The 21,720-nt window shown below is 41.3% G+C and overlaps 1 protein-coding gene across 6 annotated transcripts in view; it reads left to right on the forward strand.

The window, feature by feature from the left end:
* RHBDD1 (rhomboid domain containing 1) overlaps positions 1–21,720 on the forward strand; it is a 125,257-nt gene that overhangs the window by 18,576 nt on the left and 84,961 nt on the right. For 5 of the 6 annotated variants that reach the window (XM_047721155.1, XM_047721159.1, XM_047721160.1 and 2 more), the window contains exons 2-3: positions 8,716–9,223; positions 10,283–10,415. In XM_047721155.1, the coding sequence (XP_047577111.1) occupies positions 8,791–9,223; positions 10,283–10,415 (566 nt within the window). In that variant the 5' untranslated portion in view covers positions 8,716–8,790. Of the gene's footprint in view, positions 1–8,503; positions 8,611–8,715; positions 9,224–10,282; positions 10,416–21,720 lie in introns of those variants that run through there. The other variant, XM_047721158.1, reaches the window with a different exon arrangement.

A 21,720-nucleotide genomic window follows, 5' to 3' on the forward strand; every position in this document is an offset into this window, starting at 1 on the left:
TCCCCAGAAAGTCCCAAGGGCAGAAGCTCCACTGAGCTGCTCCTCATATGGGTAGCTCTAAAGAGATGCTTCAGCACGGGTAGCAGGACAGTCAGGTGATTCTCTTGGCAAGTGCCAGGTAGACCAGCTAGTGGGTAACATGGAACTAAGTTTGTGTTCAGACATTTGTGAGAATTATATGAAACAAATTAGACATAACTACTTTGAAAACTATAAATATATGTGTTAGATATTAGTTATTATTGGGGAAGTATGTAACTATTTTAAGACTTTGAATCCTAGGCTGAAATACTTGAAGTTGATCAGATGAGGAGGGTAAAATTATAATATCTGCTAACATTGGTAGAGGCTTATTATGTTGCAAGTATAGTCCTGCATGGTTGGCAAATATTAACTCATCAACAACTTTGAGGCAAGTCTTACTTTATTTAGGATATATTTTATAAATGAGGGAACTTAGGCACAGGCTGACTGAGTCTTTGACCAAGTCATACAATTCAAAGCAGTTGAGTCAGAATTTGAATGTGGCCATTAGGCTTCGGAGTCCATTCTATTAATTATGACACTCTTCAGTTTTATGATGATGTTGTAGAGAATGCCATCATATGTGAGAAACAAGATGGATTGGGGGCAGGGGATAACATGATGAGATTGGATTTTCACCAAATCTAGTCAGGCATTATATAAGTGGCTTGGGGGAAGAGTGTCCAGTGATAAGTGTCTGACTTTTGGTGAGGTCTTTCACCACATAATATATGCCCTTATTAATGATTTCTTACTTATCTGAAACATTTTGTTACTTCTTATGTTGTTTTAGTGGTCTTAAATCCCCTCCACCTCAGAGAGCAAGGATTCTGCCTTCCACATGAATGATATTCATACTCAAGGGAGGCAACTATAAACAGCAGTTGGGCAGCGTCTTATTAAGGTTGATATGTTTTATATTTGTTTTTATTGGGAGGGATTGTAGATGAGGGAAAAGAGGAAGGAAGAGGTCTTGTGTCTTAAAAACTCTATGGCTGGTAGCTTAAAGTCAATGATTTAGCCAGTTGGCATTTGGGAGGTAGTCTAATGGTTATACTGAGCCAGGTAAGACAATTTCTCATGTGGTTCTAACGATGAAGCATATGAGGTTGGAGAATCACTGAATGAAGGGAAGTCTCAGAAGCCCTCACAAGGGAAAAGTGCTTTCAATTCCCAGTTTCTTCTGGAAGAGACCAAGTTGTAGATATTTCTATGAGTAGGATGTAATTACTGAGAGTATCACAATGTTCATGAATAGATCCCCATTACCTTCTTAATATAATTTGATTCCTGTTTTCATTTTTTATTCATGAAGTCAATTTTCATTCACTTGAGTGTTTTCATTTCCTTGGGTCTCTCTGCCTTTAATATGAAATAGGAAAACAGAGTCCCACTCTGATTCTTTGACCTTAACATTATTGTGGTTCATGAAGCCACTTAACAGATCCAGATGGCTAGAAGAATTTGTCATTTATGTGCAACTTGCCATTAAACAATTATGGTACTCTGACAGAGATTTCACCCAGGACCCCCAGGACCCCCCATTTACTAATCAGCTCAGGTGGATGATGCATTCTGGTAGATTGAACATGGGGTAGTGATGTGAAGCTATACCATTTGCTGTTACACTTAGTATTTAAATATTAAGTTTTAAAAGCATAATTTACATGTTGTTCATATGACTATATGTTACATTTAACAACCCTATATTGCCTATAAGCTACATAAGCTTTTTGAAATGAACTCATATATTTAAAAAGAGGAAACAAATTACTTGCAAGCATTTAGTTAATTCTTGTTTTTTTGCTAAATGCAAATACATATTACATCGTACCATTTTCTTATTTTCAAAAATATTTTGGAAATGTACATTTTGTAATTGGGTTCTTTCGGGACCTAAGGAAGCTAATAATATCTTTTAGGAAAAGTAAAAGTATGCTAAGAAGTTTTATTGGAATAACAAATAATTTTATTTTGTGCCAGACTAAAATACTCTCATCTATTGGCCTTATGGTAAGAAGTAGAGAAAACAATTTCTTGTGTTTGGATTAGAAAAGTCATGAATGATGGCATTTCCTGAGAGAGTTAGGGAGTGAGAAGAAATGGTTGAGTCCAGTTCATTCCTAGAGAGAGTTCATTCCTAGAGGAAAAAAAAAAAAAAAAAAAAAACACACACACACACACATTGTGTTTTTGTGTATGTTTTGACCAAGTTAACATGGTATTTATGATGTGCTAATTTGTCGCCCAGCTCATGTAAATGAAGAAGCAGGAGATGCTTTTATGTTTAACATAATCTGCTATTTCCATAGCATATTTGCTTTGTTTGAAGTGGTAAAACATACTAACCCTCTGTTACTTTAACAACGATTTTTTTTTTTATTCATTTATTTGACAGAGAGAGATCACAAGCAGGCAGAGAGGCAGGCAGAGAGAGAAGAGGAAGCAGGCTCCCTGCTGAGCAGAGAGCCCGATGCGGGGCTCCATCCCAGGAGCCTGAGATCATGACCTGAGCCGAAGGCAGCGGCCCAACCCACTGAGCCACCCAGGCGCCCCTTAACAACGATTTTACAGTATTTATTGTCAAATGAGTGGGCCCTAGCTTATGCCCCTGCTAGTGAGGTACACTCACATTCACTCTTAACACGTTCCATCCAGAGGGATGACAATGCTAAAATCCTAGTAGGCTAACTAGAATGATTTCTTTGTGGTTCCATCTTTCTTTTCTGAAGCTTTTTTTCCGACCTGAGCTTGTTACACTGTTTCTTAGAGAGCAGGAGAGAGAGGGCAGGAGCTTGTCTGTATGGTTTTGCAGACCTATCAGCATGCGTGCTTATATTACATTTTAAGCAATGAAAATTTAGGCATTTGCTCAGTGTCATTAGTAATTAGGGAAATCTAAGTCAGTACTACCTCATACCCGCTCAGATGGCTAAAACGAAAAAAGAGGATCAAGACAAGTAGTGTTGAGGGTGTGGAGACATTGGAATCCTCTTATACCACTGGAGGGAGTACAATAGGATGCTGAAATTTGGAAAACAGTTTGGCATTTCCTGAAAGAGTTAAACAAAGAGTTACCATATGACCCAGCAATTCTACTCCTGGGTATATATCTAAGAGAACTGAGAATGTGTGCCTACCAAGAAAATTATACACGACTGTTCCTAGCCACATTATTCATTTGAGTCAAGAAGCAGAAACAACCCAAATGTACCTCAACCGGTAAATGGATGAACACTGTTACTGTCAGATGCCAGATTGGGGATATAGAACATTTTAACTGAAAATTGAGACATTTACCACCCTAGTAAATGATAATGATGAAGTATTTTATGCTTTGTAAGTAGAATTGAAAATCACTGTAATTAGATTTTTCCCCCTTTTATAAAACTCCTTTCTCTCCCCCTTGGGACAAATTGGTTTTCCAAGTTACGAATTCAGTTTCTTTTGTTTGTTCTAGCCACTTAGTTTTTTTTTATTACGTACCCGTTTAATTTTTAATTTCTCATTAAAAGTAAATATGGCTCTTTTCCCTTTGAATATTTCAAGAAGTCTTCCATTTCTCTCTGTCATGACTTTGATATAGTGCTGTCTAGTGTGTATTACTACATAATTAAAATGCCACTTTTTAATCAAATAGTTCCGGCAAAACAAACTATTAATACGCTTTACATGGATCAGAGGTTTATTTCTGTAAAGTTGAGATAAATGTTATAAACGCTTTTCTGGGACTAAAACGTAAATGGAATAACATGCACAGTGCTATGGGGAAGGTTGCTACAATTGCAGGAAAAATACTAAGAAGATGAACAGATTGTAGTCTTTTCAGTCAGTCTTATTTATTGTATAATGTGGATATATTAGAAAATACTCATCTTGAGTCCTTGGCCAAATAACTTGTAAGCACTGACTATGTGCCAGTCATTGTACTAGGCTCTAGGTAATTAGTGGTGATCAAAACAGACAAGGTGATTCTGCCCTTGGCCATTTCTGCTGCAATCTGGGAGCTCTTGGGTTGGGAGCACCTTGTGGTGGGGGCACCGTGACTGGGTCAGAGACCGGAGAGGTGGACAGGATAGTGGTTGTTGCAAGTGTGTGGTTATGGTGAAGAGTTTGGGCTTTATTCTAACTGTAATGATAAACAATCACAGGTTATCTGCAGGGGAATCCAACTTCAGTTTTATAGGGATTATTCTGGGTGGTGGTGGAAAAATGGTTGGTGGGAGAGAATCCAGTTATAGAGTTTGTTACAATGCAGGCAAGGTATGATAGTGCCTTAGATTGGAGTAGGACTCAACAGCTAGAAAGAAGGAGATTGACACAAACTGTGGACAAATTAACCAACTGTGGTGGATGGGATGTGAGGATAGGAGGGCGATGAGAGCCAAAGGGCAGGTCAAGGATGTTTCCGGCATCTCTGACTTGAACAGCAGGGGAGAGGGGAGATTCTGTGTCCTGAGATGCTGAACGCAGAGGCACAGAATTGGAAGGGATGGGTCCAGTGTTCAGCTTGGGGCAGGTTGAGCGTGAGGGGAAGATGTGTTTCTGAGCTGGGGGAGTGCAGGGACTAGCCTGCTCTTCCTTGGGCGGTGGTAACTGTTTTATGGTCTGGGTACAAGTTAGAATAAATAAATCACTTCCCAAACCAAACAGGCTGAACTGGTTTCCAGCTTATAGATGAGTTGCTGTAACGGATCATGCCTCTGTGGTCTCTCTTCCAGCTCAACTGTCTGAAATTTTGTATATATTTGATGAGCAGGATGAAACAACATTTATTTACAGTCAGTGCTCGCTTATTGTGATCTCTTCTCTTTGGTATTCTTAGAACTATGCTTGCCAGGTCCATGGGGTCAAGTTACAGATTTGATCTTTGCATGGACCACAGGGATTTTCTGTTACCGTGTTAGAAGCGGCATTCTTCACTTTTGAAGGCTGACTTGATAGCTTATTTGGAAGGAAAGTGGGCCATAGAGTTGGTAGGAAGTATGCCCATTTATCTTTGCTACTGAACACCCCAGACTTACGTTCTAGTCATACTGTACTCTAGTGGCCTTCATTGATAAACATGGATCCCAAAATATATTCTGCACGTCTCACATTGGCTATGGTTCTATCTGCCTTCCCATTAAGGTTACATTTGTTGTGAACAGGAACCACATCTTTTTATTCATCCTTTGATTTGCTACAGCCAGTATTTTTTTTCCCCAGCAAATAGAAATGGGTTATTTAGGGGCTGCAGTTGTAAGGGTTTTGTCCTTTGCAATGCCTCTGCAGTTAGACCCAGAGATCGGCATGTGCTTGGCACTTTATGTTTATTAAATAGAGGAGTGCCTAAGGAATGGCTAAGTAGACATTTTGTGAGAGGGAAGGGGTAACTCAGTTTTCAAAAGCCAAGAGAACAGACAGGCGATATTCTTCCTGTAAGATTATGCCTCTGGAACCTACTGAGAAATTAAGGGTGCAAAATGGAAATTTGGGGATCCAAATGACAAAATGCATTCTAGAAACCACAGGAGTGGAATTCCATGAGTGTGTGCCAAAGAGAGCAAGAATAGAGGCAAAAGGAAAAACAGAGGAATGGGGATTGCTAGAAGCGGGGGATGACAGCACCGGAGAGCACAGGATCCCAGGAAGGCCCCAGTGGAGGTCATGGTGAGAGGGATGCTCAGGGAAAGGGACCATTGGATTTGGGCAGAAGTCAAGCAAGTGCAAAATGAGCCTGGATGTAGTGTGAAATAATATTGGGGAAGTTCTGCTATCTTTTTTTTTTATACTGCTCATCACTAATGATTCCCGTTGGGGTGGGGGGGATTTTTCTTAAGCAAAGACCCAATTAGTTTTGATTTTGTGCTGTGCATAGCCTAGCGTCATAGAACACTATTTGTACTGAGATCAAAGGGTTCATTTTGTGATTTCTTGTAAGCTGATTACTTAAAAATCAAGGCCGGATTTTTCCGTTGCTTCTATTATAGGTATTGAGGTTTTATACTAAAATTATTTAGGGGTGGGGTGCCTGGGGGGCTCAGTGGGTTAAGCCTCTGCCTTCGGCTCAGGTCATGATCTCAGGGTCCTGGGATCGAGCCCTGCATCGGGCTCTCTGCTCAGCGGGGAGCCTGCTTCCCCCTCTCCCTCTGCCTGCCTCTCTGCCTACTTGTGATATCTCTCTCTGTCAAATAAATAAATAAAATCTTAAAAAAAAATAAAATTATTTAGGGAATGTTGCCAAAAAAAACATAGTAATTGGAGATTTGAAAATAGACTTGAATGTCAATGTGAAAAATATAGACTGTTTCTCTACAATAGCCCAGGAGCTCTTCAGTTGAAATTTTGTTAAGTTCTCTAATTCCTGAGAATGCTACAGAGCTATAATAATAAGCTCATCAATTTAAAAAAAAAAAAAAAAAACTTGGATTGTGCTAATAACAGGGGTGTACACAACACACATATACACATTAATGTGTAACTTTTTCTTGGTCATTTCTTAGAATGCATATGGGAAGAGGATGGGGGGAGTTCATTTGAGCCTTGTTCGGATGCTACCATTTGCATAAAGCTTTTTCTGCACAGGTGAGATTACCTCAGAGTATTGAAAAATGTAGCCACTGTATATTTGACATCTGCTTCGTTCCAGATGTGTTAGAATAATCCTGGAAAGGAGGTATTATCGTCTCTAGTTTAAAGCAAAAAAAGTGAAGTTCAGAGAGTTTAAGTAATTTGCCCTAGGTCTTAGAGCTTCTAAGTAGAACTGTACCCATTTTTGCCCCAAAGCTCACGTACCTTCCAGTGTCCTGTCTGAATGAGAATCTTTGATCAGAGTAAGTCACGTATTTGGTTCGGGGCCTAGGAAGCTCCATAGATAAAAACCACTAGATGAGAACTTTTTCCATCATTCCGGCCCTAATCTGCCTCTGGACCTATATCTGCAATTGACATTTTTCTTCTTCCTTCCTATTACAACAGACAAGGTTGTTCTAAGGACTTGATTCTTTCTGTGTATCTTTTGCATCTTTAGTTTGTCTCTTTCTTTGCTAGCTTCTTCCCATAAGGATAACCAATGCCCTCACTAAAGCAAATATCATCTGTATTGGTTAGTGATTGCTGCATAACATACCACTCTAACTCTTGGCCAAGCTACAGTCTGATTTATTTAGCTCACTGTTCTGTGGCTCAGCAAATTAGGCTGGGCTCTGCTGGACTCACTTCTGTGACTGTGGTCAGCTGCTGGTCAGCAACACAGCTTTGCTTCAGGGGCATGAGCTGGCTAGTGGCCAGTGCCATCAGGGTGACTGGAGTTTGTGTCTTTCCTCATCTAGGAGGCTAGCCCAGATGTGTCCACTTGGTTGCTTGAGAGCATTTCCAGAAAGAGCAGAAGGCTGTCGGTCATCTCAAGGCCCACACTGAGAACTAGTGTCCTTTTGTCTGCGTACTGTCAGCTGGAGCAAGTCATAAGGACAGCCCAGGTTTGGGGCGGGGTGGGGGGGCGGCGAGTCAGCACAAGGTGGAGAAATACTGCTGACTTCGCACTCTTTCTTGTTACTAACTCCATTTTATTCTGTAAGACCACACTACAGACTAACACACCTCAGGCTGACCCATGTATCTCAGATGTGGTCTTCTGCTGTCACTGCCTTCAGACCATAGTGTGGCAATGGTTAGCTTACTTCTTAGCAGGAAATGAGTTCCTTAAACACAGTGACTGTGTTTCAATCTAGGATTCGGCACATAGCAAGTGACTTTTAAAAGCAGAAATTTGGGGCACCTGGGTGGCTCAGTCGTTTGAGCATCTGCCTTTGGCCCAGGTCATGATCCCGGAGTCCTGGGATCAAGCCCTGCATCAGGTTCTCGGTTCGGTGGAGAGCCTGCTTCTCCCTCTGCCTTTGCCTGCTCCTTCTCCTGCTTTGCTCTCTCTCTGTCAAATAAAAGTCTTAAATGAATGAATGAATGAATGAATGCAGAAATTTTTGTGATGATAAAGCAGCCTAGCAGTTGGTAACTGGCATTATGGAGTAGAAGATAGTAAATCCTTGCATTTTAAAATCTGCCTATGGAAGTTTAAAAGCTTTGGGGTGGGGCACCTGGGTGGCTCAGTGGGTTAAGCCTCTGCCTTCAACTCAGGTCATGATCCCAGGGTCCTTGGATCAAGCCCCACATCTGGCTTTCTGCTCAGTTGGGAGCCTGCTTCCCCCTTTCTCTCTGCCTGCCTCTCTGCCTACTTGTGATCTCTGTCAAATAAAAGAGAAAATCTTAAAAAAACAAAACAAAACTTTGGGGCGGATTCTATTGACTATATCAAAATTAAATATTTCTTTAAAAAATTAAGGTGGTAAAGAATCCTGTTCAGCATTCTGAGTAGAAATCATTATTAAATATTTACACACTGTCTTTCTAGGTTTTTTACGAGGTTACAAATTTGTTTATAAGAAGACAACTCTTTTTTTCATGGCGAATTTGTCAGAGAAAGCATACGTATCCATTAACTAGTCCATTGGGTTTTGGGAGAAAATTTCTATTTTAGAATGTAAAATGAGGAAGGACAGCATCCTGATGTTACTCTGGAAGACACTGAAAAAAAAATGTTTCTCTCAGATCGGATGTGGGATATATACAATGTAAGCTCATCTTTAAGTGAGCATGCCTTATCGGTGTATTAAGTCTTAATTGACCGATTTTCATGTGCATTTTATGTTTTAGGTTTTGCTGCCTGTATATCTTTCCCGATTCCTAAAACCTGACCGTGTGTCCGCAGCACTGGTTTGATATCCAACTATGCAGCGGAGATCAAGGGGAATTAACGCTGGACTTATTCTGCTCCTCTCTCAAATCTTCCATGTTGGGATCAGCAATATTCCACCCGTTACTCTCGCAACTTTGGTTCTCAACATCTGGTTCTTCTTGAATCCTCTGAAACCGCTGTTCGAGTCCTGCCTTAGCGTGGAGAAGTGTTACCAGCAAAAAGACTGGCAACGCTTGCTGCTGTCTCCTCTTCACCACGCAGACGACTGGCATTTGTATTTCAACATGGCATCCATGCTCTGGAAAGGAATACATCTGGAAAGAAGACTAGGCAGTCGATGGTTTGCCTATGTCATCGTCACATTCTCCTTGCTCACTGGAGTGCTGTACCTGTTCTTGGAATCTGCTCTTGCAGAATTTTTGGATGAACCTGGCTTCAGAAGGAACTGTGCTGTAGGTTTCTCAGGTAAGGCAGACAAATCGCTAAGGGAGCATGCATGAAGATAGTAAGGGAGGTGTCACTGTTGACATTTTATGAAGCGAGCATCCCTATTTGGTGAGGAACTGAATTCTGAGTGGCTAAGGATTGCTGGAGCTTGGGTTTTGGAGAGAAGGATGATTGGAGCAGGGGAGAGAAGATCATGCTATTCTGTTTTAATGCTGCATCATTCACTCTTGGACAGTTTGCATCAGGGTCTGCTCCAAGGTAGTTTGTAGGAGATACAGTTCTAGAAATACACACTGGCTCCTTCATGGTGGAAAGATCCAGTGGTGTATCTGTGATAAGGAGTTCTCTAAAACTGTAAGTATGCCTCTCAATAACCTCTTAAATCCATGTACCACACCTTACGATGGCATGCTCACTGTGTTTCAGGAACCATGATGGTCACTCTCCCTATATCTCAGAGGACGGAAATGGCCATCTGGGCCAAAATGAGGTGTTCTAAGAATTAGAATGTGAAGAAGAGGGAGGGAAATAGTGCTGTAACAGAAGGAAATCTAACTCTTCCCTCTACTTTCCCTGCCATCTGGCCCTCTTCCCTTTAAGGGACATCCTCATAGTGCCAGTTGTGGGAGAAGAAAGGAAACATGCCCTACCCTCAACATGTCTTTCCAAAGAGGTTTGAAAAATACATATTTTCAAAGTATTTCCAAAAAAAGACTGCTCTTTTTTTTTTTATGGAGTTAAAAATCACATAGCATAAAATTAACGATTCTGACATGAAGAGTTCAGTGGCATTTAGTACTATTTTTGGTATTTTATTCCCATTTTACGTGTTGTCTATTTTCCAGCATACTGAAAGTCAGTATAAACTTCTGCGTTAAGAAACATCAAAAGAACGATTACCTTGAACATTGTCTTTCTACCAAAAGCTGGGTTGACTTGTAAAGAAAAGGGTGTTTCAAAACAAGAAGTGGGATATAGTCAAATAATCATTTTCATTTTCAGTTAGTTTTCTTTGTAAACGTGGATTATTGCCACATTTGGATTGTTGATATTTGTGTGCTCTTTACTCTCTTCTAGGAGTTTTGTTTGCTTTGAAAGTTCTTAACAACCATTATTGCCCTGGAGGCTTTGCCAACATTTTGGGCTTTCCTGTACCCAACAGATTGGCTTGTTGGGCAGAACTTCTGGCTATTCATTTCATCTCGCCAGGGTAAGTGTTTACTTCCAGAGAAGACAAATGGAGAACCTGATGTTCCAGGGAGAAAAACTTGTAATAATAATGAGGTAACCAGTTTTTGTTTTGTTTTGTTATAGCAAAGTTTATTCTTTAAGGACGGCACTGAGCCTACTCGTTTTAATGTCAGATGTTTCTGAGTTTGAATCCCGTCAACTGCCAAGCCCTATGATTTGGGTCACTTTGCCTTGTCCGAGCTTCAGTGCCCTCACCCTTTAAGTAGGAACAAGAGAACCTGATACACAGACTGGAGGATCCGTATCCATGAGACTGTCTATTCCTGAATTCTAATAATAGTAATGCAGAGAGGCACGTAGAAACCACATAATCATAGAGATAAAAAAATTACAAGACATGTTGGCCTGGTACTTTTAAGCCATCTCAGTTGTGAGGTGTCTTGGTGATAGAACTCTTTAAACAGAAGGCTTGACTCACAATCTCAGTATGTAAAATGGATCCATGATGAACTATTTAGGGTTGAGAGCAAGCTTGGGCCCCATTCCCTTCGTCTTACTCCCGTCTTGCTGTGGTTATCTTAGAGGCAACCCTAGGGCTCCAAGGAATACAGTGGGGGAGCCACTAATCTAGATGAATCCTTTCCTTTTCAGATGAGGACAAGAAGAGTTGGAGGTCAAGGTACTTTTCGAAACACTTCTTGGTAGACGCTAGCACAGTAAGGGTGCAGACCTCCTGACTCCTGGTCTGGTGCTCCTGGCTCGGGTGCTTTCCCACTTTGGTTCCTTTCTCTGCTTTTGATTAGAAAGAGGAGGGTGAATTGTGCTGTTCTCCCACCTCCCACCAGTTTTGCTTCCCTTAGTCTGTACAGGCTGCTGGAAGCACATGGTTTTTGTTTATTTTTACTGTAGGGACCTGGATAGATACTCTTTGGAGAAGGAGGAAATTCAGGAAGGAAGTAAGGAGGGTGTTTTGTTTATTTTTCTTTTAAATTTTTTTAAAGTTTTGGCCATTTTTCCTTTCAGACAGCAGTTTTATTTTGCTTTTGGTTCCTGTGGCTGTGTTGGGTGTTGTACTTTATTTGAGAATTTTCTCTCTCCTCCATGCCTCAGCCCAGTAACCTAGAGAGAGAGTCCCTTCTCTAATGCTAATTTCCCATCATGGGCAGCCATTGGCAGCTGGTCTGCAAAAGGCAGTGATGTGACCACTGAACACCACTCATTTGCAACTATATTGTTACCTTGTGACAGTTCCACGAAGAAAGCCTAACAAAATCTTCAAAGTTTTCTTTGAAAAAGGGTCCAGTAATGTCTGTCCCTTGTCTGAACAGGCCTCTCTATACCTTGTCACTCACAGTTCCCTGACTTGCTTGATGTGACTTGCTTCTCTGTGTAGAGGAGAGACTCCTGTTTGTGACCACAACACCCAGCATTCATATTGAAATCACTCCCTCATACTTGAACTTTTATTCCTTGATGAGTCTGTTTGAATAGCCTTGCCTTTAATATTCTCACGCAACCATTTCTGAAGACTCTCACTCATCGTGCACTTTATTTGTTTTTTTTCGGGTCCTCCCCCCCTTCCATGGAAAAGGCATGGTTGCATTTTTATGTAATATGCTTATTCTGCATGGAGGGACCCGATATCCTGAGCCTGGGAATTACATGACATTTCCTATCTTTGAAGTTTGAGAGAATGACTCTTTTGGTGTTTTAAGATTTGACTACTTTGAATGATAAACTTCTGATACCCAAGCATCTGCTTCTGCCTGTGTCTAAATAAAGACCAAGCTAAACACTGGTCCAGGAAACTAAGAAGCGAGGAGGAGTGCTTCTTTGAGATGGATCTTGGAAGAATGGAAGAAACCAGAGCTCTCTTTGCTCTGTATTGTTATTCTCCTGGTGGTTGTCAATTAGAATTTGCACTGGGAAAACACTGTAAATCTTTAGAACAAAGCCTGCTTTATTGTCAGACTTAATGAGCTGCCCTCTGGAGAGAAAAAAAACCTGCCAAGCAAACATTTGGTGGACCTCTGTGTTTTAGGAAAGCCACGGAATTAATAATTTCCCCCAGTTACAGCGTCTTATGGAGGGAAGCCACTCCAAACAGCCAGCCATTAGGCACGTTGAAGGGTTGGACTTGACCAGGGGAGTGAAGTAATCGCACTCATCTGCCGGTGCTTTTGCTTTTCACAGTACTTGTTTGTCCCTTGTTTTCAGTGATTGCTGTGCCTTACATGGTCCTTCCATTCCCCGGCTTGTCCTGGGACCCTGCTAGGGGACTATGTTTGAAGACCTGTCCCTGCCCCAGAGGCAGCCCAGCGAGGAAGTGTACACGGCCCATCAGGAGGCTGCCTCCTAGTAGACTGGGTTCTTAATCCTTCCCACCCCCTCCCCCTCCTGTAGATGGAAGAAAGGGGGTCTGATGCCAAGTTTTACTTCTAACCTCTGCAGTTTCTCAGATGAGCCCAGGGCTCTTTAGTCCCAAACTGAAGCTCAGGGAAATGAACACTGGCACACTGTGAGACAGCCCCACAGTGACTGCGCTCGAGGACAGTGGTCATGTGTGAAAGATCTGGGCCGACATGCTAGCCGTGGGACCTCCGGGGACTCCTGCTCCCTTTCTGAGCCTCAGTTTCCTCCTCTGTCCATTGGGAATGTTACTTGCTTTCACTGTTTCCTAAGTTAGTTTTGAGGAGTCCAAGAGATAATCTATATAAGGGTGTTTATAAATTATAAAGTACTTCTCTCATCATTTTCATTATGAGCTCAATCTCTGGAAATGTGTAGTGTCCCTGAAATGAATCTTATTTCTTTTTCTTCCTAAAATCAATAAAATAAGTCAAACTGTTTGCTTCAGTTCTGTCTCTCCCCTGCCCCTTGATCCTGCTTGACTTTTCCACCCAGAATGGCAGTTAGCAGTCTAAAAATTCCCTTGGGCTACTCATAAACACAAATTAAGCGGGCCATGACTGCATTTGGACCCTAAGAGATTCTTTTGTATAATACAACAGTTCCGAAAACATTAGCCCCTAGGCTTTGGTACTGCTTCACTGCTAATGTTTGATGAGAGGAATTACTCTGACTCTAAGAAAAACTTCTTGGTTAGATTGACCAAATGAGAGAAAAATAGATTTAATACCTTTTTTACTTATTCCAGTTTTTTTAATTGTAAAAATTTTCAAAGTAAAGAGAAGCTGCTGGACCATTTGAAAGTAAGTTGCACACATCAGAGTAACTTCACCCCTAAAAACTTCCAGCGTGTATCTCCTAAAAATATATTGCTTTATATAAACACATTACTGTCGTCGTATTAAAGAAAATTAACAGGAATTCCCCAGTGTTGTTTAGTAATTAGTTTAAATTTAAAATTCCCCATTTTCCAAATGTCTTTTGTAACTGTTGTGCTTTTTGGGGGGTGGGTAGAGACATAAGAGGACTAAGATATGGTTAAAGTTCATGCATTTGATTGTATTTTTTTGTTCCCTTTTAAGGGCAGTCCTTCTCCCTTTTTATTTTCTAAGACATTGAGAAATAACTCATGGAAAATTTGTGAAGAGACCAGGTTTTGTAGAATGTTCCAACTTCTCAATTTCTTGTTTACTTGTAGGGTTACTTAGCTCCTTCCTTTAGCCCCCGCATTTCTGTAAACTGGAAGTTAGGTACAAAGGTTAGGTACATCCAGATTAAACTGGGTTGTTGGCAAGAATACTTCATGGGGTGATACCATCAGGGTACACAATAACCATATACATCATGACAGGAAGGACATAATGCCGGATTGTCCCTCTGTTAGGAATTCTAAGTTTAATCCATTAGGTTAGTGTCCATTGTAAGGATACATCTATCCCTTTGCACTTGAAAAACAATCTGGGAGTGGTAATCGGACATCATGCAGATAGCTTGTTAATAACCTTCTGCCTTTTGGCTCAGTATTTGCCAGTGATGGCCCTTGTCTGAACTGGTTGTTTCAGGGGGAGCCATGAAGAATGATTTTCTGATTCTATCATTCTTTCTACACTTATTAGGTGGGGTCAATCCAGGGTTAGAGGTTAAAACCCAAAGGCAAGGGACTGAGGAAGAGCAGTGTTCTGTGAAGGGGAGATCTGCGTTTGGAAGGCTTGAAGCTATTCAGTTTTGTGGGTTCTTTTTAAGGAAAAAAAAAATACAAAATTAAAAACAAAAGTAACACTTTTAAATGACAATACAAAGCACAACAATTTACAATTTTAAAGAGCTAACATTAAAGACGATCCATTTAAGTAATATAATATTCTGTTAACTCCCTGGCATGCCTTTATCATATCCCCCGCCCCCCGCCGCCCCAGGTTTGGCTGAGTGCTTTTGATCTCTTCTTCATCCGACAGTAATTTGGCAGTAGCATTTCTGTAGAGAGAATAACATGGTGTATCAAAATTAATTTTCTATTGGAAGTTTAGGAGAACTTCTTTTACAGCTTATGTAAATTTTTAGCTTTGTTTTCTGATTTGGAGAACATCTCCATCAAAGTGTTTTTACATACATGCTGTAAACTTTCAGGGCTTTTCAAGATTACTTGTGCAGTGACCAATATCTAGTGTACTTTGAACGATTTGGGTGTTGTCACTGATCTTTAGTGGCATGGTAGGAAATTCACATTTTCCTCACTGATACTAATACTTTGTGCCAAATCAACAAGAAATGTAAATATTAGTGCTTTTCGTTAATTGGATTACCAGAACTCTAAAAGCCTATTTATACCTTCTATTTACAGCTTTTGATATGATTTGAAAATATTTTTGAAAGCTACAAACACAGGAATTCTGATAAAGTTGATTTTGCATGATTCTCAAAAGAGAAACAGAAAATGGGTGGCACATTTGTGATTGCAGACACTGTGTTACCGAGTAGATTCCTGGCAGAAGAGAGCTTCCGTTTCATGGCTCTTTTCACTGTGTGTGAGTGGGAACTGAATTCCCCCATTTATAGTTTTCCATGCTTGGCGATAGGGAGAACTTTCTAGACGCTGGACTTTGACACTGGCATGATGACTATATTGCCAGTGCTCCCTGCCCCAGGACACTTGAGAGTTATGTGAAACTTCTGCCCCTCTGCCTTCTGTTACAATTCAGATTAAAGATGCAGAGTGGGCATTAAGAGGATTTCCTGAAGCCATTCCTCTGCACCAAAATAGACCATGAACCATGTAAATAAACCCCACTGAATCCAAACTAAATGTAGGTTCAACTCGGCTTCCCTTTTGCCAGATCCCTGGCAAGTGAGAGGCCTGCTGCTCTGGGAGCTTCTTGGCAAATTCACCTGTGGGTTCTGTTGAAAAGATTGTCCCAGTGATGCCTCTGGGGAAGGAAAAGGAACAGGAGAGGCCTATACATGGTGGGCAAGTGGAGGGGTTAAGGCATAGGAGTTTTTGTCAAGTTTGGAAATGGAGAGAGCTTTGAGAATAGGAATTGGTAGTCAGAAGACAGGATGTTGGAGTTTGTACTGGTGAGCATGTCTGTGTAGATATGAAACTGGGGGAATGGTGGCTCATTAGACTCAAAGAGCTTAACAGGTGAGGTGGTAAGGTTGAGGTGTTGGGTGGACTATCTACCTGGGGAGTGATGCCGCCCAGGGTAGTTACAGGAGATAGGGTAGAGATGAAAATAGTGAGATTATTCCAGAGTCCTCCCTGGATGTCAGGAAGTGATACTCGAGACAGATAGCAGGCAACATCTGAATTAGTCTCTTATTGCTGCTGTAACAAATTTCTATAAATGTGGTGACTTACAATTACAGAAATTTATGTTTTCATGATTTCTGAAGTTAAGTATCCAAAATCAATAACACTGGGCTGAAGTCAAGGTGTTAGCAGGGCTATACTTTCTCTGGAGCTCTGGAGGAAATCCATTCCTTACCTCTTTCAGCTTCTGGTAGCTTTTAACATTCCTTGGCTTGTGGGCACATCCCCCCAAAGCTGCCAGAATCACAGTGCCTTCTCCTCTTCTACCTGTGTCAAATTTCCCTCTGCCTCCCTCTTATAAAGATACTTGGGATTGCATTTAGGACTGACCCTAATAATGCAGCATAATCACCCCATCTCAGAGTCTTTAACTTCGATTCGGACATGGATCTATTTCAAGGAGTCATTATTTGTCATTGTCAAAGTCATTATCAAAGATGGGTAGAGAAGGTGATGAAGATTCAAACTCAAAATACCGGCCGCGTGTGTCTGAGCCTCTGGGAGTGCATCTCCTTTCCCTTTCTTTGGCATACCCTTTATTCTTTTCTCCTTGTGAATTCCTGGTTACCCTTCAAAACCTAAATCAGATAATGACCTCTTCTGTGCTGCTTTCCTGGATTCCCCCAGGCAGGTTAGTTCTTTATTTTTGTTCCAATAGTGTTTGTAGATTTCTGTACCATAAGCACTTTCTTCATTATAATTTATCCTTTTCTTTTCCTTCTTCTCTAGGCTAGGAGCTTCTTGAGACTAAGCATTTTTTCTTACTCATCTTTGTATCTTTCTCATCTCCTTGACACGTAGTCGAATTACGTAAATATTTATGGTTGAATGAACTTAAGTTCATTGTGGGTGGCATCATCCAGTCCATGGAGGGACTGGATAGAACAAAAAGGTGGAGGGAGGTTGAACTCTTTTCTTTCTGTCTGCCTGTCTGAGACATCTGCCTTCTCTTGCCCTTGGGCTGGGACTTACACCATTGGGTCCCTGGTTCTCAGGCCTTCAGACACAGACTGTAATTTATACCATTGGCTTTCTTGCATCTCCAACCTGCAAATGGCAGGTCACAGGACTTCTAAGCTTCCATAATCATGTGAGCCAACTCCTTATAATAAATTTATATATAAATTACATGTAAATATAAATACATAAATTATATATTAAATAGCTGAATATGTTATATTCCATCCATCCTATTGGGGTGTTTCTCTGGAGAACCCTAATACAATCATTGAAGGGACATGTAGTTTCTGTGTTTGCTTTTGGTCTGAAATGTTCTGATGGATTCCTTTATGACCTGTCAAATGTTTTAATTTTACTACTGTTTTCAGTTGATAAGGTGGACCGATAGCTCATTGTTTTAGAACTTGATATCTCATTCAACTGTAAGGAGGGAGTAATCTTGAGCAATTTTGAATTAAATCTTGAGTGAAAACAGAATGTTAGTTTTTCTTGTGCCTTTGCTGTTGGGGTTCTTGTCATTTTTTTAATTTTTAAATTTTTTATTTTTAAAAAAAGATTTTATTTACTTATTTGGCAGAGAGAGAGAGAGATCACAAGTAGGCAGAGAGGCAGGCAGAGAGATAGTGGGGAAGCAGGCTCCCCACTGAGCAGAGAGCCTGATGTGGGGCTCAATCCCAGGACCCTGAGATCATGACCTGAGCCAAAGGCAAAGGCTTAACCCACTGAGCCACCCAGGCACCCCTGGGGTTCTTGTTAAATAGTGACCTGAATCCATGTTCTATCCCTTGCTGCCCCCTCCCCCCACAACTTCACAATTTAGTGAAAGAAATGCATACCAACAACTAACTGAAACAAAGCAGAAGGCAGAAATTTTAGTTCGATAAAAGCAGAGGAACATAAAAGGGGGATAATTAACTCTGATTTGAGAAATTAGGAGGCTTTGCAGAGGGGAGGGCATGTGCATTGAGTGTTGGGAGATGATATGTAGACTACCCTTTGCCGTGGGAATAGAAAGAACAAAAACCAGGAAGCGTGATAAGTTTAGGAAACAGCAAAGAATCTGCCCCCAAACACTGAGAGATAAGGCTAGCTGTGTTCCCCGCATGTGTCCTTTCATACACTAGTTCCTGAGACGCTCCTGCAACAAGATTCCCCAGTCAGCAAACACAGCACATGTGTAGTTTCTGTGCTCCAGTCCGTTGGCCACATGGCACATGAACACCTTTTGAAAGGTTTGGGAAATTACTTCAGAAAGGAAGAAATCAGGGTAGCCAGTTAGTTTTCCCAGCTTATTCGATGACGGCATCCGTTTGTTTACCACTCACATGAAACAGTCTCTACAGAACAAGTGTCCTTCAAGGTACATTCTATGAACACCCGGCTCCAGAGTTAGGATGGCACTCTGTAGAGGGCCTTGGTTACCAAACTGGGTGGCAGGTTCATGGATTCTGACCTTGCTTGCTGGGAGATGGCTTTAGTTTCTTTTTTCTTTTTTTTTTTTTTAACTTTTTAATCTTTTTTTATAAACATATAATGTATTATTAGCCCCAGGGGTCCAGGTCTGTGAATCGCCAGGTTCACACACTTCACAGCACTCACCATAGCACATATGGCTTTAGTTTCTAATGAGGTACAGCCATGAACTCACCTGTGGCTTAGGGAAGAAGACCAGGAATTATCTTTATATTTAGTGGTTGGAGTCTATGTGAATGTTGACCTAAACTAGAGAAGAAACCAGAGACCGGAACTAGTGCAGGGTCTGAGAGGGAACACATGGGGGAGAGGTTGCTGAGGCCAATTTGATGGCTTTTGGGGGATAATAATAATGACTTTCCTGTATGGGGGACTTCCTGTCGGCCAAGTGCCATTGTAAGCTGTCTTCATTACACCTACTTTGTGAGGGAGGAGTAATCACTTCTTTCAGGAGACGAGGAAACTGAGGCATAAACATTTTTTTAAAATACCTTACTGAAGTTAGTCAAATACCAGCTACTAAATGGGATAGTCAATGAAGTTAAGCTTCAGCAATCAGGTCTATGAATTCAACCTCTAAACCAGTGGTTCTTAAACTTTTTGGTTATTAGACCAACTTAGGGTCTTAAAAATTATTGATGACCCCAGAGGGCTTTGGTTTATGTGGATTATAGCTATCAATTTTGATCATACTGGAAATTAAAACTGATTGGGGCACCTGGGTGGCTCAGTGGGTTAAAGCCTCTGCCTTCGGCTCAGGTCATGATCCCAGGGACCTGGGATCGAGCCCCCGTATCGGGCTCTCTGCTCAGCAGGGAGCCTGCTTCCCTTCCTTTCTCTCTGCCTGCCTCTCTGCCTACTTGTGATCTCTGTCAAATAAATAAAATCTTTAAAAAAAAAACAAAACTGATACTATTTTTAAAAATCAATATTCAGGGCGCCTGGGTGGCTCAGTGGGTTAAGCCGCTGCCTTCGGCTCAGGTCATGATCTCAGGGTCCTGGGATCGAGGCCCGCATCGGGCTCTCTGCTCAGCAGGGAGCCTGCTTCCCTCTCTCTCTCTCTGCCTGCCTCTCTGCCTACTTGGGATCTCTCTCTGTCAAATAAATAAAATCTTTAAAAAAAAAATCAATATTCATAATACACTTAAAATCATAACCTCATTTACTAACGATAATTCATTTAAAATAATAATAGTAGACTAATCCAATAGATGTTCACATAAATAATATTTTTTATGAAAAATAAGTATATTTTCTACACCACAAAAAGGGAGATGAATGGCAATAGAAGTTTTTGCAAAACTCACTGGTGGTTAGCTTAAAAGAAAAAAAAAATCCGACTCCTATATTTGCTTCTCCAGTTAATCTGTTGAGGTACATCATTTTGCTGAAAGATAATTTGGCCTCAAACAGATGTATGCTTGGAAAGATTAGAAGGGAGAATTTGAATAGCCTTTTCAGATAACTGTGGATATTCTTTGTACCATATCAGTACTTGGCAAGTGGTACTTTCTTAAAGGCTAAGGGTCTATGGAACACACTTTGAGAACTGCTGCTCTAAGCTCTCATGCTGCCTCTCTAGTTACACGAAGGTTTTGTAGCTCGTATGAAAGGAAAGATGGTGATATAGAACCTGGACAAGGAGAATCCTTTCCAGGGGTGCTTCATGCTGTCAGGGATGGGAGAGGGAGAGACACCGTGGTGTGTGTGAAAATACACCTAACCACTGAAACTGCTCAGTAACAACTGTCAGCATGAGCCGTTAACTCTTTGTTTGAGGAAAGATGGCTCCTTGTCCCTCTTATCCCAGGGACTGACTATAAAATCTGCCTGTGTTCCCTGTGGGACAGAATTCCTTAGACTGCATGGAACGTCCTTGCTGCATTGAGTTCTCTTCTTCCATCTGCTTACATTTTGTGGGAAATCGCTTCTGGCATGTTTGTCTAAAACATAACACATGGTATTTTTGTTTTGTTTTGTTTTTCCCCCAGCAGTACTGAGATAGGGAACACAAAGGAAGAGGACAGTGGTCAGCTAGGCTGGATTACATTCAAATTTGAAGTGCCAATTGACGCCCATGGGGGTCTACCTCCGTGGTAGACTGTTGGTTCACTGCGTGGGAATGAGGAGTGAGGTTGGGAAGAACTGTTTGGAACATGACTATGACACCACCTCCTGTCCCATGTTCTTCTAGAACTTGCTGCTCTACCATCATGAGGTGGGGTCCAATTTACCTCCCCCAGAATTGGATGGATTTGTAACCCAATGTAATCAGTAGATGGCTGCAAAAAGGGCCTCCTTACTTCTGAGGCAACACATTTCTTGCCTGGTGAGCTGAACTCCTTGGTCTTGGGGTCCATATAGGAAGTCGAACTCCCCTGATTCCATCATGAGGAAATGGCATGTGCCATGGGAGTGGATGGCCTTTAGAGACAGCCATGAATCCACCTGACCTTGATGTTATAAAGCAGAAACTGTCCACCCTTCCATGCTCTTTCTAAATTCCTGAATGTGAGTCAAAGGAAATGCTTGTGTTATGCCACTGCATTTGGGTAGATGTGCTCTGCGGAAGTTGTCATGACAGCGATGAGTTGGATGAAAAGGGGAAAAGTAGAATGAAGAGCAGTGAGTACAGAAGATGGTATTTGGGGAGTGGCAGAGGTTGGAGGGGAAGCAAAGGGCAGAGGTGTGGGGCAAATCCACACCCAGATGCCGTGCTGCCCTGAGTCAGCAGCCTTGGCCCACAATAACTGGGCTTTAGAGCAGTGGTTGTCTACTGTGCGTTCTGACCCTTTAAGAGATCCTGAAATCAGTGTAGCTGGTCGCAGCTGATATTCAGAAAGAAAAGAAGGAAGTGGGGGTGGGGGGATTACTAGAGATACTAGTGTTGAATACAGTAAGGGTAGATATCATCTCAAGGAACTTTACTATATGTGTATGTGAGCCCGGTCAAATCTAAAACATATTTTTATTGTGGGACCGTATACAAATTTCAAGAGGTACTGCTTCAAAGCAGCTACTAGTTGCTTAAACCAGAGCGAAATATGTATGTTCAGGAACAGTGTCACTCATTGTCCTCAGTGGTAATAAACTGCTGGGACATTGGTAGCAATGAGAAGAACAGACTGTGATCACAGATTTCTATTAATTTATTATCTTTCATTAGAACAAATAC

The sequence above is a fragment of the Lutra lutra genome, chromosome 3 (assembly GCF_902655055.1).
Source record: "Lutra lutra chromosome 3, mLutLut1.2, whole genome shotgun sequence".
In the NCBI taxonomy this organism is placed as follows: Eukaryota; Metazoa; Chordata; class Mammalia; order Carnivora; family Mustelidae; genus Lutra; species Lutra lutra.